The following is a 16,554-nucleotide window of genomic DNA, read 5'->3' as shown; positions in this document are numbered from 1 at the left end:
GGTTATGAGTTGCTGACGAGGAATGTGTCCTTTTTCAATCGATACTATCCATCTGCAGGGGAGTCTGCATCTTCTGAGGGACCCGTGTTGTCAGGAAGGGATGACGAAAATGGTGAGCGAGAGTTTTCTGAATCTGGAGACTTACCTGTGGACTCAGAGGTGGTTCCTAGTGGGTCACAGATATCGTTGGGGACTCCTTTTAGAGTTGATGGAGTGGATCAGGATGAAGTGGTGACCCCTAGTCTCCCCACAAGCAGACCAGTCATGGATGCTGTACCCAGGACAGGCACCGACCGATATAACCTCCGTCCTCAGCCTGCTGCCAATCTGAAACTGAAGGACTACGTATGTAAATAGATCTGCACAGTTTGATCGCACTAATAGTCCGTATTTTGTTTTTTCTTTTGTTTGGTTTTGATTTTTGTATTCAGCCACATATTCATGGTAGAGTGAGTCGAAGTCCAGGTTTGTTGACATGTTACGTATATATGTGCTAAATTGTGTGGTTATTGTTATTTAAGGTTAAGGAGTAATGTTATGTTGCGCACATGTGGTACTTGGCGCGCAGGGGTGTTCCGCACTCTGCGCAGCATATCCTAACATGTTACGACCCCCGTTGTGACGGGGGAAGTGGTCCGCTCTTGACGTAAGGGGCAAAGAAAATAAATGAGCCTGCGGTTTGGCACCAAGGGCAGTTATACCCAACAAGTGCCTGTGGGGTGGTTTATTCATCCTAGAACGAAATCTAGGCCATTACTATAGTTACGTCTTCCTGCACTTTACAACACAGCCCAGGAATTTGTTGTCACAACAAAGGCTAACGCTTATGGGTTGGGTCCAGCTAAGTGGCAATAACGTGTCAACTACATCATATAAACCCCTCTAATTACTCAAGGTATTGAATGGAATACTTTATCGTGTATGGAACAGTGTTTTAAATGGAATTACAAAAGTGCAGGTACTCACTCTTTAGAGTACCTGTTTGCTCCTGAGAAGAGCTAGTACGCTCTCATCAAATACATTGCAGCAGTGCTTAGAAGTGCAGGTGCTCACTCTTCCAAATTAAAGAAGTGCAGGCGCTCAATACCTGCCCATTTAAAGCAATGATCTGGGATATTTAAAATGTTACATCATACTTCATGAGGTGGCATACTGCATCTCTTTTTCGTGTGTTCTGGAAATAAGCCTGTTACGAACGGATTGGTCCTGCAGATTTACAAAGATGTTTGCCCTATAAAGCCTTGCTGTTGTAAAAAAATATATTTATTAAAAGGGAGGTGTCTCTAAAGGAGGTGAGAAATTGGACCACGTCAATAATGGGAAGGACATAGCGGGAAAAAGCAACTCAGAAGCATGCAAACAAACAACCCACGCGCTCAGGCACTAGCTGCTAAAAAGAAACCACAAAGCCTTCCGCCACGCCCTCGCCTCTGACGTTGTAGTCATTAGGCCACGCCTGCACGTGGAGGAACTAGAATCGTCGCGGTACAGAAGTCTCGCGCCCGAGCCACTTTCGGGAAAGAAAGAAGTAGGCTAGTGCGCGGGGTGGAAAAGAGGTGGCTCCGATTGGTCTTACAAAACGCCTGTCATTTCACCTCGCCATTTCATTGGTTTGTTCTCGTTGGGTGGGCGCGTACAGCCTCGCCTTCTCCTCTACTCCCGGCCTTAGTGTCTGCCAATCTTTATCACGCCTGGTTGTGATTGGTTGACTGGAGGACGCTGTGTGGCGTGTACTTCCGACGTGTGGACACTTCCGCCGATAGTCTTCCTGTGTGTGAGAGAATCAGTAAGAGGCTGCAGGGCCTCTTGGCTCATGCTTCCCTACGCTAGTGCTAGGGAGGCAATAAACCTAGCAGGGAGCAGACCCATTACCCAGGTGCGAGCTCCCCGTCTACTGCAAGGCAGGTCCCTCCCGGAAAAGCACACTCATAGTGAGCGCCCACAGGTAGGGACAGCCCAAGAGAGGGGACCCGGAATGATTGTTTCCAGGTGACCCCCTTCTCCCACGTAGAGTTCTCCAGTCCAGGGGAAGGGGGGTGCTGGAAGAATGGTCTCTAGGTGGAAAGCACCTACCTAGGTAAACCGAGAGCCGTCTATGGAAAATGCGTTTTCCCAGAAAGAACTCTCTTGTTAGCAAGTCAAACCAGTTCCACTACACCCCTCTGTAAATAGAGTGCGCTCTAATAGTGGGACGCACAGGACAATTCAGAACAGTCGTAAAGGGAGCTCTCCCACCTCCGTGCAAAGGGAATTCTTTACAAAACAAGCTCATCTTGGGACACCCAGAAGCCCTGGTAGTGACACCCACTGTGGCACGGGCTAACATCTCTTATTAATTCGCTTTGATACTACCTGTCATTAGCCTTGGGAGAAGCTAGAGGCAAACGTAACATTCCCGAGAAAGGTGGCCCCACTCCACCTGTCAATCTGCCTCTAAACGAGGAAGCCTTTAAAGTTTAACGCCTGTTTAGTGCTGTTCTCTTCGCACAGTTTCCGTGGGCGCCGACCACACTAGAACGGAGATAACTCCAAAGGAAAGAGATTTGTTTACAAGCTCCAATGTTTTATTTCTAATGAGAATCCCTCCCTCGACCCCCTTCCTCAAACGACCGCCACACCTATTAACCAGCAAGTGAGGCACCCTTCCAAAGCATGTACTAAAATTGTCCCGGGCCCACACTTCTTTCCGGGAGGGGAATCTCCTCCAATAGAAAGAATTTCCAGAAAGGGAGGTTATCGGGACAGACAGCATCTGGCACGGTTCTCCTACCTCGGACACCCCAGATAGGATTCCCTGGGTGGAAAGACTTCAGGATAGCGACCATCTTGTGCGTGCCTGACCCACACCTGCCGCACTTATGGAGCAGAAGCCAAAGACTGGGAAACTGGTGCTGTCCACCAGCTTGGATGCTAAAGATGAATTAGAGGAGGTTAAGTAACATTATTTTTTGTTGTCATTGTTCTGTAGTAGCTATATTCTAGGTGGCGGAGAACGCTGGTGTGCGTTGTTTTGAGCATCTACTCATTGCTGATAGATTATGTTCTAAAGGATTTCACTTCAGGTTCTACAGAGTGCACATCAAAAGTACACCAGAGCCTTTTGCTGAGGAGGGAGGGTGCATAAACTTTTTTTTTTTGTGACACGAGTTAACATCTGTTTAGGCTTTACTGTGTACAAGGACCTTATGTGCAAGCACTATTTTATAGTCCTAAGTGCTTTTACATATTGCCACGTGTATGTGCTGTTCTGTCCCAATTTTGAAAAAGAGTGAAATCCTTTAAGACACAGCCCCTATGATGTCATTAAAATCCATGATGTGTGTTAAAGCATAGTTTATTAAACTGAATAGTCTGAGACCACAGAAGTGAAGGTGAGGACCTGGCTGTACTAAAAGTTATTTGTGGGCTGAGCTAGAACCAGTTGTAGGTCTTGTGCTTATTAGTCATTTGTAAAAAGAATGGAATTAGAAGCTGGATTATTTAAGGAAAATAGTCACGTCTCTGGAACTTTGAGAAACTCCATATCAAATAATTCATATGTATGAATCTGCTAGTTAAAATGTCACCTTGAGATAAGTTTGTGTCATGCCATTAGCATAACTCGTTTTCCTGATCAGTGAAACCTGAATTAGTTTGCTGCACAGACTTACATATTGGCTTAGCATTTGTGTTTGGCTAACTCGGCGCTTTCATCAAAGACTTTGACATTTTGTAGTACTGATAGTCACTTGATCCTTAGTGTGGATGGAAGATATCTTGGCTAGGTTATCTACTTTGAACCTCAGTACAATCCCACTATAAGCACTTGACTGACATTGATGTGATTTGTGAGCACACGACTTAATCTTCCTGTATCAAAACTTGTGAATGTGTGAAATGCATTTGTGAATGAGAAATTTAAACGGCTAATTCAAAGATATCTGACCATTTGTACATGGTTCTGTATTTTGCATCCCCAATAGTTTACAGTGCTTCTTTGCTTTCCAGGGTCCTCCCAACGTATGACTTATGTACAGCGATCCTGGCTATAAGATATATTGTTCAACTAAAAAGAGCAGTAATAATATATATTCTTAACTCCTTGGCCTCTCCAAGGTACTTTCATTTATATAGATTCTAAATTGAAAACACAAAGATAATTTAGATTTTCTTACATTGCATGATTTGCTGCACAGTTCTGCCAATGTGCCTTTCACAGTGGTCTGGAAAGAAGCAGGTACATTGGATATCTCTCCAAGTTTTGAACTTCTCACGTTTGAGGTTATTTTGGACAGACATGAATGATGTTCAATAGCCAGTACCTACTTCAAGGTTATTGACTAATTTCTCCCAGTCCTCCAGGTAGGAATGCATTTCATTCACCCGAGCCGGGTGGTGGGTTGGATTAAGTTTAATGCTGTATCCTGTTCTTGTGAGGTGTGCTGGCATCTTGGCTATTCATGTTAACTTCTTTAGGGTCAGTCTTTCATCAGGAGTTGCAAGGGTTAGAGAATGGGATGGGCACAATTCTCGCAGTTGTATTTTTCATTTGCTGTTGGTACGAAGCTTAATGATAAACAATGAAACTGTGTCCTGCTGCTTTTACTCGGAGTAGAGAATAAGTTGAAAGTTTGCTCCTTTATTATGACAGTAGATCACTTTGTAGAATGTATACAAAACATTCGCCTTGTAAGCTTTATTTCAAAATGTTCTATGTGATTTATTGTAGGTTAAACATTCCTAGTGCTAATTGCATTTGAGTATCATATTTGCACGGCAGTAGTCATGATCTCAGATTTTGAGTTGGTGCGAAGTTAACTGTTGAGAGGTTGGCTCAGGCTGCCTCCCATGAAAGCTTAGCACAGTGTTCACGGTAGGTTGAGGTCCTTATATTAACTGTTGTCTCTAATTAGAGAAGTGGCAATAACTGTATTCCATGGATTTTGTGAAATATCTGCAGCTCTGTAGTCAGGAACTGTATTTCAAATAGTGTAGTAGCCACAGAGAATGTCATATCCCCTTTAGAATTTGCATGAGAAGTAAGTGACGTGAGACTATGGCCTGGTATTATAATTCTATTATGCACATTTGTTGTTCATATACTTCAGACTTTACAGTTTCCATCCGTGTTACGTTAAAGAAGTCCCTCTAACAGAAAGCCATTGGAGGGACCTAGATAATTACCTTCTTTTAGGTAGGGTGAAGTATCAGGCTTTTAGCCATCCTTTGCACCATCTGAAGTTTGTTGATCATACAGGCCACGAGATTAGTCTTTTGCAATAATGAACTTTGGATAAAATAGCTACAGCAATGTTCTGTTTCTTGTTTGGAAAACAGGTGATCAGCTCTGACATTCTGTTATAGAAAAGTTATTTTAGTCCCGTGTCAAAGTTTTTGTAAATCTTTAGATATGCTTTAGATAAGAGTTGTTGGGATGTTCCCTGCATGGTAAATCCACAAACACCCCTGCAATGAGTGCCGGACTGAATGAGAGACCAGCATCCCTACTTTTCATATCGCCCCAGGCATCACATTGCGAGTGTGCACACATGGGCCTAGTCTAGCCCTTGGTGATGCGAGGTTGAGAGCCTGTTACGTGGCCTACAGCTGCGCTTGAAGCATGCCATCATTATGGGCGTTGAACTACAGTCAGTGGCATGAGTGAATCACATAAAGCAGTGGTGGAAGTATACTGAGTTTTTGTGAATCGGAAGTGTGCTCAGACCCTTTTGTCTCTGTCAGGGAGATTAGTCTTCTGACCCCTCTCAAGTAAAGTTTTGCTGTTATGTGAATCTCGCACTTTGTGCAGAAATTCCGTCTGTCTGATGTGCAGTGAGTGTTTAGCACATGTATGGTGGTAAGACTTTACACCAGTCCACGCCACTGCACTCTCTGCCACTTCAAGCTATGCCTCTCTACTCTACACTGTGCCACTCTACTCTGCCAATGCACTCTTCACCACTCTACTCTATACCACTGTACACCACTCCAGTCTACACCACACCAATCTACTCTGCACAACTCCACTCTATGCCACACTGCACTCTGTACCAGTATACTCTATACCAATGCACTTAACTCTGTAGCACTCAACTCTATGCCCCTGCACTTCACTCCACTCTACCCTGCGCCACTCCACTCTACCCTGCGCCACTCCACTCTACCCTGCGCCACTCGACTCTACCCTGCGCCACTCGACTCTATGTAACTGCACTCTACAACAATCTACTCTACTACTTTACTCCACTCTGCGCCACTCTTCTCTTAACTACTGCACTCTACACCAATGCACTGTACACAACTGCACTCCACTCTGCATCACTGTACTCTACGCCGATGGTCTCTATGCTGCTTCACCCTGGCACTCTACTCTGCAACACCACACTCTCAGCCACTGAATTCTATGCCACTCTAATCTCACTTCTCTGCTACTGCATTCTATGCAACTGCACTCTACAGCACTATAGTCTACCCAACACCACTCTGTCACTGAACTCTCATTCGACTGTACTCACCACCACTGCACTCTGTGTCACTCTTCGCCAGTGCCCTCTGCACAAACTACTTTGCGCCATTGCTCTCTACCACTCCACACCACTGCACCCTACTATCCACCACTCTAATCTACGCCGCTGCATTGTACGCAGTTGCACTCAGTGCCACTACACTCTACAGCACTACACTCTGCAACACTCTACCCTATGCCACTCCACTCTTAGCCATTCTACTTTACGACACTCCACACCACTCTCCTCTATGCTACTAACTTTTAGCCATGCTGAACAGCAGCTTTGCTGGTGTACAACGTGGCTAAAAAACATTGGCATGACATATTGGCTTTGCCAACGCTTGCTACTGCTTTGGAAAGCAAAAGGTCTGCCAAGCACTTCGAAGCCTCCCTGCCCAGATAGATAACAAGAGTACCTCAGTTTGCAGAAGGACGGACTGTCTAAAAGGAGAAGCCAGCTGTTTTCCCAGCATGCCGAACACCCAGAAGTTGCTGAAAGCTCTTGTAAGGGAGATTGGAGCTGAGCCCTGTTGTGAGGGGTCTCACATCACAGTAGGCTACATACGAAATCAACCAAAAGAAGTAACCATGTGCTGTCTGGTTGTCCTGCTACTCCTGAAGGTCTGGTGCTGTTGCTGCCAGATTACCAAGAGGATCCAGTGGAGGAGTAGCAGCTGTTTCCACCTAAGCAGAAGCCTGATCCTGGCCCAAAGTTGCCAGACAAGCACCCTGAGTGAAACCGGACTGGAGGCTGTAACTGTCCGCAATGAGAAGTCCTGCCGTGCTGTTCTCCAAGCAGCCCAAGTGAAGCTGCTGCTGAAAGTGCCAGCCAGTAGAATGTCTGTTAGCATCATTTAAATGCAGCAACTCGAGAAGGCAAATGGGAGTTACGCTCGAAAGACTGAGCTAGGGCAGACTGTGCTGTTGCAGAAAGGACTGTTGCTTAATCAATCCCATTTTGGCTACGAACTGTTTGAACTAAAAGAATATCTGCATGAATAAAGACCCAATGAACTCCTCCTGTGCCTAATCTCTGCCAATGCTTAACATTTGAGAGAGCCCTATAGACAACAGATTTGTCCTAGGCCAGGAAGAATGTGCCTTAGCAGATGTAAACATTTACCTAGCAATCTGGTTGGATTCCCACCTCTATATCTGTGGTATTGTGTAGTATTATCTTTTGCAGTGTTATTTTAGTACTTTCTTATGACTAAGCCAAGCACCGAGTTGGACAATTGTCTGACTGTTGACATATGTTCTCTCTCCCACCCCACAGTACCTCCCTGAGAAGCCATTGACTGCTAGCTCTCGGTTACCTTTTGGGACAAGTGCAAAAAGAGATGTAGGTAGTCCAGTTTACCAAGCCAAAGGTGGACGGGCCACATGAAACTAGTGGCAGATGTCATCAGCCACCAGGTTTGGGGACAAGTAGCGCTGGTCTGCCCTGTGGCCCTTTGAATGGGGGTCTGACATGAAATAAGTTGTCACATATACCCCCAATCCCCATCCCATTAACAAAATCACTAAGGAGATGCACCTTGAGAACGTCAACAGTGAGTTGCCAATGAAGCTGGTGTTTGCCAGTAATATTGACCTGGTGATGGGGATAAATACTACATAACAAAGCATGGCTGACCACTAACAGTGAATTAGAAAATAACAGTCTGATGCACAGGATATTTGGTTTTGGGCTAGAAGGCATTCGACTTGAGGCATTTTTCCTGGTTTGTTACCAGTGATTACCTTTCCTACAGGATGTTACTACTTACAGCTTAGCCTGAAAAGCATTTCATCATCAGATTAGCTTGATCATTGACACAAATTCCGTTCATAGATGTGAAATTCCTGGCTTTAAATCTGTCCAAACTCTATTGAGAATATTCGGGTGCACCTGATTGCTCCCTCGTTGTGATGATCACATTGACCTTCATTTTGGATCCTGAAAGCAAATCAGTTGAAGAGGTGTTTTGTTAATGACATCAGTGGGTTGTTAAGAAGCTGGAAGATCGCAACCTACTTTAATAAATTGGGAAGAACACCTCATGAAGAACTCTTGTCAGTTTTCCCTTATAGTTAAAATTGTCTAGTGGGGAGAATCCAGACTGTGGTACTATCATAGGCTGCAGAGCAGAATTCTTCAGACTCCATCCCTTCCAGAATTGATATTGAGATTGTTGCAGCGAGCTTTAAGTATAGATCACTTTTAATGTTACCCTGATTTAAGGGAGAAACTGTGGCAGCTTGAGAGAGTTGTCAGAGGGACAAGTGGAGGGGTGATGCGTTGGCCTATTAATAATATGGATTCCCTAGATTAGAAGATCATCTCACAGCTGCTTGGTTCGAAGTAAGTGTTAAAACCTCTCTGCTTTGTGGGATTTATCTTGGTGTTATTTCTCTTTCTATGACGACCTTTTAGTTACTTTTGCATTTCTTGAACAGACAAACATAAATCCAGGAACACAAACAATGTAATTATTATTCCGAATGTCAATTATATACACGATTTTCTACTGGCGGTAGACTGCAAAAGCAGTTACGTAATATTTGCCTATATCCCTGAACTGTGCCAGAAACGTGGGTCATAGAGTACTTTTAGCACTCCAAGGGAGCACATGGCCCACCTCTCTGTAAAACGCTGACACGCAATTATTTTCATGAAGTGCTAAATGTTGTTAAGCAACAAACGAATCAGACCCTTATTGCTTTGAGTACGACACAAACTATGTGTCTTTTTACATTTATAATTTTTTAAATATTCAAAGTGCATGTAACTGACAACTTGTATCGACATCGAATTTGTTATGGTTTACGTGGATGAGTAATGGGATGCATAATATACCAGGGAAATACTCCAATATTGTTTGTTCCATGCTCTGTAAAGAATGAAATCAAGCCAAACGTTTTATATAGTACCAAACATTGACAGTCAAGTCTAATGTTAAACATGATGTGTCAATTAATTTCATTTGTGTTATCTTTAAAGATTGCCTGTCAGAAAGGCCTCAAATAGTGTGATAAATGCTCATTGTAAAATATGTTTATGCCGTGTGGTAGGAGAATGTCACAGATGTCAGTGTTTGTTGGGATAGTTTGTATCACTTCATCATGCATCCTGAAAATGTAGTGACGCACCAGTGGTTATTTTGCCATAACAAAAGTGATTCAACTTATTTTTAATAAAAGAGCATGCATAGATATAGAAGTATCACAAAGTCGATTATATGTTAAATGTTTTTGTTAATTCCGCACTGTCTCAGAAGCATCTAAGAAATGTAAGAATAAATCTCCAGTCGGCATTATGCCAGTGCATTCAACATGTTTATGGAGAAGATAACGGATGTTTTTGGATTATGGAAACGAGTAAATAAGGAAGTGGATATTTGATGTGTATTGTAAGTTGATCTGATTGGCAGTGTGTAGAATAATGACTCTTTTACAAAATAACAAAAGAAAAATAGGCAGAAAAAAGTATGTGTGTCGATGCATATATATTTTTAGGTGAGGAATCAAACGCTTTCTCTGAACTAACAGACACTTAAATAAGTGTAACTAGAAACAGACGTTCACAGAATGGTTATTAATATTGGAAATGAGTGTTCAAATGTATATTTAGTTCCTCATCAGAGATGGGCCATCCGGGATGCTTGATTTCCAAATATGTAATATTTTCAGATATCAAGCTTTCCTAGTCTAATTGTCCTGCTATTTCCAAGGATGCATATGTTAATATGGTCTATGTCATAGGAGCCGAGTCGATCTATATTTCTGTTGTGTACCAAATTGCTATAGGCTATGTTTCATCATTATTAATGGTTGCACGTTTGTGCTGAAGAATGTTTTTTCAATGACTGATGAGATGAAGCTGTCAACATATGTTTTTTGGAAGGGACATTGGATGATGTGAACAGTTTTGCAGGAGATGAAACATTTTTCTCTGATGAGGAATAGTATACTGTTTTTATCAATGCTATCTTTTTGTGCTTTACATCTCTTGCTAGGGTTGAAACTGGTTTATTCACTCATTCTAATTTGGGTTTTGCACGTTGATGACGTTGGGCTAGTTCGTCTTTTGAAGATCGTGATTTCCTGTATGTGACATTGACTCAATTTCTAATTAGAATTTTGATTATGCACTTTGTAAGATGTTCCAGTTATTAGCAGTTAGTTTTCTAATTTCATGTAAATCAGGATTGTAATACACTATCAGTCTGATTGGCTGCAGCACTTGTATTTCAGTGTCTTTCTTGGGTATTAGGAGATCTTTAAGGTTTGGTGTATATGTTTTTGTTAGTATTGATCTCACGACATGAGCATATATTGACTTTGTCTGATTGTGACCTCCTTTCTGTCTGTTCTTTAAATTTGTCAGTTATACTGCAGTTCCTTTTCATACCTGCAAACGGGCTGCTTCTTTTTAGGCTTTTAGGATGAGAGCTATGAGCCTGCTGAAAGTTGTTGCCAGCAGTTGTTTACAAAATGTTAATGTGTAACTGTCCAAATGCTTCAAATTTCAGATCTAAAAAGTGGATTTTCTTGTCATCAGTATTCCAATTTAACTTCAAATTGATTTAATTGGTATGTAAAACTTTCAAATATTCTCTTGCAGTGCTTTTGTCATCCACCTGGATGATACATAGGTCTATGTAGCAATACCAGGTTACCACTACTTTCATATAGGATTCATATGTGTCTGGATAAATTATTCATTACTCCCACCAGCCCATTATGAAATTTGCGTAATTTGGAGCTAGTTTGGGGGTATTGGCTGTTCCACCTATTTCCCTGTACAGTTTGTCCCAAAATATGAATATATTATGTTCCAGGCAACCTTTAGCATTTCCATGATCATTTTGTTGTGCTGCAGAAATTGGATTGGTAGCATGTTAAATTATTATCACAAGTCCAGTGACCATCTTGACCTTTAAATACTACTGTACCACGAGGTTATAGCCAAAGTTGTTATGAGGTAATTTGCCAATTGATGTCACGAGTTTTGAGCATAAAGTCCACTCTGTTGCCGATATTGGACAGAAGGAGAGCATATTCCTGCAGGAAATGTTCCACAAAATCTCACCTGGTCTCTAAGTAACTATTAATGGAAGACACAATAGGTTGTCCAAGTGGTTTGATGTTATGTTTATGGATTTTTTTTGGTGGGGAATAAATTGTTAGGACTGTGGGGTGGTTAATTTGAAGACATTTGAATTCGTCTTTATTGATAAGGTCACGTTCAATCCAATCATAACATTTGTCACTGTTAAAGGTTGCATGCAGGTTGTCCTTCAAGTCTGAGATTTGTAACAATGACTTCTTTTCGTAACCAGTCTAAACCGAGAATGAAAATGTAGCCAACTGCTAGCCAGGAATTGCAACCAGTAATCTACCACATGGGTCTCTAACCTTTTGAGGAAGAAGAGCTTCAGTGTAAATAACCCGAGCTACTAATATTATTAGAGTTGTAGTAGTGACCACATCAGACAAGATTACATTAGTGGCCATCATATGTAGGATCACCTCCGTGCATCAGGCAAGGTTGCGAGCAGTAATCAAAAAAAGTCTTTGACAATTTGGAATGGTTCTTCATGGGTATACAAAACGGCAACTGCTAAAACGTCCCTGGTACCCAAATAAGGATATAAGTAATACATTTTCCCACAGTATCTGGGAAAAATCAGCTTTAAATCTATTTTGAAAATACAACCATATTTCTCCAAACATCAGCTTATGAGGTCTGAAAGTACACACATTGTTGTCTTGATTACACAGTATTGGCATACATATATTAATGTAACCAGTATAAAGCTTTTAATTTAGTAGGCTGGTCTACCATTAATAGCATGAAATTGCCGTTGAAATAGAAAAAGACCATTGTTGCGATACTCTAATCTAATCTCAAAAGGCCTCCCTTTTAGGTGAAAAACGACCGTGGTGGCTTTTCGTCATCAATGTAGATAGTGTTTTCAATATCTTTCAAGACTTGAAAATGAAATAAAAGTTCACACTGCTTTCAGTACTACACTTTGGAATAAATAAAAACTAGTACGGTAACATCACCATACTACACTATGGCTTTAGTGTGACCAAAAGCCTTTTTATTAAATTTCCCATTGCAATATGGCCACAGCGTAGGCCAGAGACGGAAGAGAAATGGATTGTTGCTAGTATGTTGTATGGTTAATTTCCTGAGCCTAACTGAAATGCAGTAATAGCGGTTGTAGGGTCAGTAATGCTTGGTCTGTTGCTGCTTTCTTGACCGGGAGTTGTCAGACATTAGATGGTGATGGTGAGCGGGTCTTTGCTGCTTGCTTTGTGTAGACGCAGGTGCTTTATGAAGTGCCATTTACATACTAACTGCACTGGAGTCTTATGCAGCAATGCACAGCAAACTAAGAATATTGGACCAACGCTCAGTTCATATTCATATATTGAAGTGACCTTTTCATAGAAAATGCTGTTACAAGTAGAACTTGTGTTTAACAAATGTACACATAAATACCATAACATATAAATAATAAGAAATACTTGTTTTACTACATCTGGGTATCACAGAAGCAACATTCCAGTGGTGTGCTCAATCATAAATAAAAAAAGAAGGTACCCACACAGTGAAGTAGCCTGTGGAAGGCCAGTAGCAAGTAACCAGAACGTGTACTAGGTCCAAGCTTCAGCAATGGTAAAAGCAGAGCAGGAAGAGCAGCAATTAAAAGCAGACAATATGTGCTGGCCAATAAGAAGCAAGTAAATTAGAGTGACTTTTGAATCAGCCAGGCGGGTTTTAAGCCCTTTTAAAGATTTTGTTTTAATAGAAAAGACTTTGCATCACACCGCAAGCACTGTGCAGGCAAAACCTAAAAACAAGAGCATATTTGTATCACAATTAAGGTAAAAATATGCCATTGCGTATGGCCACAAATCACTGCGCACCCATATGTAAAACAAACATGATGTGTGAATGTCACGGCAAACACATCCACACCCAAAAACATGTGTGCACTCTGCATATCTCATTTAATGGCTCACAAATGCAAGTATGCACACTTATAGGTAAATAAAGGAATATCTCACTCTTGGGAAGGTCCCCGTGGGTGACAAGAACTTGACTCGCGCAAAGCCAATATCTGTGGTATTATTAATAAACCTTAAGTTGGTGATAATCAAGTTACTCAAATTGGGAGATCATGCCCCTCCAGGAATGCAGGGCTCCCAATCCCACTTACTTGTGCTCCGCGGTCCACAGGTGTATTAACTTACCCCCACCCTTTTATCCGAAGATAGGAGGAAAGAGAAACAGGGGAGGTATAATAGGCCCTAGGGCGGGAGAAGGGACAAATACTGCTTCACGGGAGGTCAATAATAGGAGTCCACTTGATATCACATGTGGACAGTGGAGTTGTTGCTTGGCAACAACCATTGGAGCTGAAAGTTTACTCACGCCCCTCATGGGTGTGAGCCAAAAAAGATTGAAACTGATGGGAGGACAAAATGTAAAAACACTTAGCCTAGCCACATAGGGAAGCGAGTCGGAACACACGCCGATGCAGACAATAGTAAAGGGCAGACTAGCATGCTTCTGTCTGAGGACGTTTAGAGTCGAGAAGCACCAGTCCATTTGCAGGCTATCATTAATGGCATGGTAATTAAGTGGCATACGTACAATATGTCCAGTGTGTAGGAGAAAACTAAGTTGTTACAGCATCAAGTCCATAAAAACAAGGCACAATAACACAGGACTAACTTGTATTGGTCTGATCCAGGATGCCAAGGACCATATTTAATATATAATATAATGGGGAGTTGGAAGCTCGGGGGACACCGCCAGTGTGGTGGTACAGAACATAGTTTGTCGTAATCTCAATCCTGTATATTCATCTATTGAATTTAATGGTGTCAATTACTAGTGATATATGGGTACAGATCATGAACTCTCTATGTTGTATCAATCAATTGCATGCCTTCTCTCCATGCCAATTACTTGTTTAGCTTCCTGTGCTCCTTATTGCTCTGTCCCCCCACCCCAACCCCGTGTTGTTCTCTCCCTTGTTTGCATCTCCTTTACATCTCCTTTACCTCTGCTTTGCTGTCTCCCTCGCCTGCTGATTTTCTTCTCCTATACATTCATTTGCTCCTTCTACCCGCACCGTTGCTGTCCCACTTTTCCTGTCCTTCAAATTATTTATTTATTTACCTTTTTTGTTTGCTTCAGGAGCACCCTCCCGTCCCATTTGCTGCTGGGCCACTCTGCTGAAAGAAATATGCTTTAGCGCAACTTAATACAAGTTTTTTTATATACCAATCCAAGTGGAGTCTGCCATTTTGAGCAGTAAATTAAAAGTAATGGCCACCGAGTCATTCCTTAGGTGTGCATGCTTAATCACAGGAAATGATGCAACCATGTCAGCGAACCTTTTTATTTCTATTTTTTGCCAATGCTGTGCAACATTAGCAAAAAACATTGGCAAGGTCAATAGGATAACATGGTGTGGTCTATTGGATTTGCAAATTCTTATTTTATCTTCTGTCTACAAACCACTTTCTGCTCTGTGTTGTTAAAGATCTGTTGTGGGCAGTACCAGTAGTTACAGTGGGCTTTGTGTCAGCCTGTTGCTTACTAGATTGCTTTATTGGTAATCTCATTTGCTTGCATCCTTATCAATGGTTTTTCTTTCTCCTTTTGTGTCCCTCTCCTGGAGGATAGCTTCTACCACCCTTTTACTTAGACGGCTTTTATCCTTCCACTGTTCAGCCAAGAAACCATTTTTAGGTTGCAGTCCACCAGACAGTGCAACTGTCTGATTTGCTAAAGACATCTTGTGGTTTGCAACTCACATTTTCTTGCTTTCCATCTGCTGGCTTTATTTGTTTTAGGCTTTCCAGCTTGAGTTTGTACCTCTTCTTGCCCAAACCTTATTTACAGTATCCTTAGTGCTCCCTTTCTGTAAACAGGCCTATAAATTTTGCTCTTATCGTGTCACATTTGCTGTGCATTCAGTCTGAGGTGAAATGTCACGTGCGGTTGTACAAGGATGCTTGTTTACTTTTCTTTCTCGGACTTCAAAGTGAGAGGATTTATGCAACACTCTTGCTGGATACTGTGGGTAGGAAAGAGTTTTTTTTCTAGCACATGACAACATTTAAGTGAATTGTGTCAGTATTGCAGAATATATCAGAACTAGGAACATAAATAAACCACATTTTTGTTATTTCTGAAGTGTTGAAAACAGATACTTCAATGTGATCAGAACAAAGCATTACACTAGGTGATGCAATCTCCACATTTTAGTCTGTTCCCTGTATAGTTTTATTAGTAAAACTGTATGTGGATAGAAATGAAATGGTCCTTTCAATTGAAAATGTGTTGTCTGGGGCAGTATGCTACCACCACTCTTTACCACTCCATGCCACTCGACTCTGCACCACTCCATGCCACTGCACCGCTCCACTGTACTCTACACCATTCCTGTACGCCATTACACTTTATTCCACTCTATGCAACTGCACTCTACCCTGAACCACCCCACTTCACTCTACTCTAAAACAATCTTCATCAATGCACTCTGTGCCATTCCATTCTGCCACTGCACCCAGCGCCACTCTACTCTTAACCACTGCACTCTGTCACTGCACTCTACACCACTGCACTCTGTCACTGCACTCTACACCACTGCACTCTGTTACTGCACTCTACACCACAGCACTCTACTCTGCATTACTATACTCTATGCTGCTGCTCTCTACACTGCTGCACTCTGACACTGTACTTTGCAAACCTGCACTCTCTGCCACTCTACTCTGCACTACTCCACTCTGCCACTACACTTTATGCCACTGAACTGTAAGGCATTATACTAAACTCCGCATCACTCTATCCCCGTGCACCACCCTACGCAACTTCACTCTGCCACTTGACTGTACTCTGCCCTCTATGCCACTGCACTCTATTCCACTCAACTCTGTTGTGCCTCCACTGCCCTCTGTATCACTCAACTCAACACCACTCCATTCTGCGCCACTCTACTCCACACCTCTCCACTCTGCACTCTGTTATGCACCACTCTAATCTACACCAC

General features: G+C 42.2%; 1 protein-coding gene across 1 annotated transcript in view; it reads left to right on the top strand.

Annotated features, from left to right (window-relative positions):
- The first annotated feature begins 1,749 nt into the window (after positions 1 to 1,749).
- Positions 1,750 to 16,554, top strand: part of INTS3 (integrator complex subunit 3) — a 383,756-nt gene continuing 368,951 nt past the window's right edge. The window contains exon 1 of the mRNA XM_069218194.1: positions 1,750 to 2,930. Coding sequence (XP_069074295.1) covers positions 2,859 to 2,930 — 72 coding nt within the window. The 5' untranslated portion in view covers positions 1,750 to 2,858. The remainder of the gene's footprint in view (positions 2,931 to 16,554) is intronic.

Source organism: Pleurodeles waltl, chromosome 12, assembly GCF_031143425.1.
Source record: "Pleurodeles waltl isolate 20211129_DDA chromosome 12, aPleWal1.hap1.20221129, whole genome shotgun sequence".
Taxonomy (NCBI): domain Eukaryota; kingdom Metazoa; phylum Chordata; class Amphibia; order Caudata; family Salamandridae; genus Pleurodeles; species Pleurodeles waltl.
This window is presented reverse-complemented; position numbering and strand designations above follow the sequence as displayed.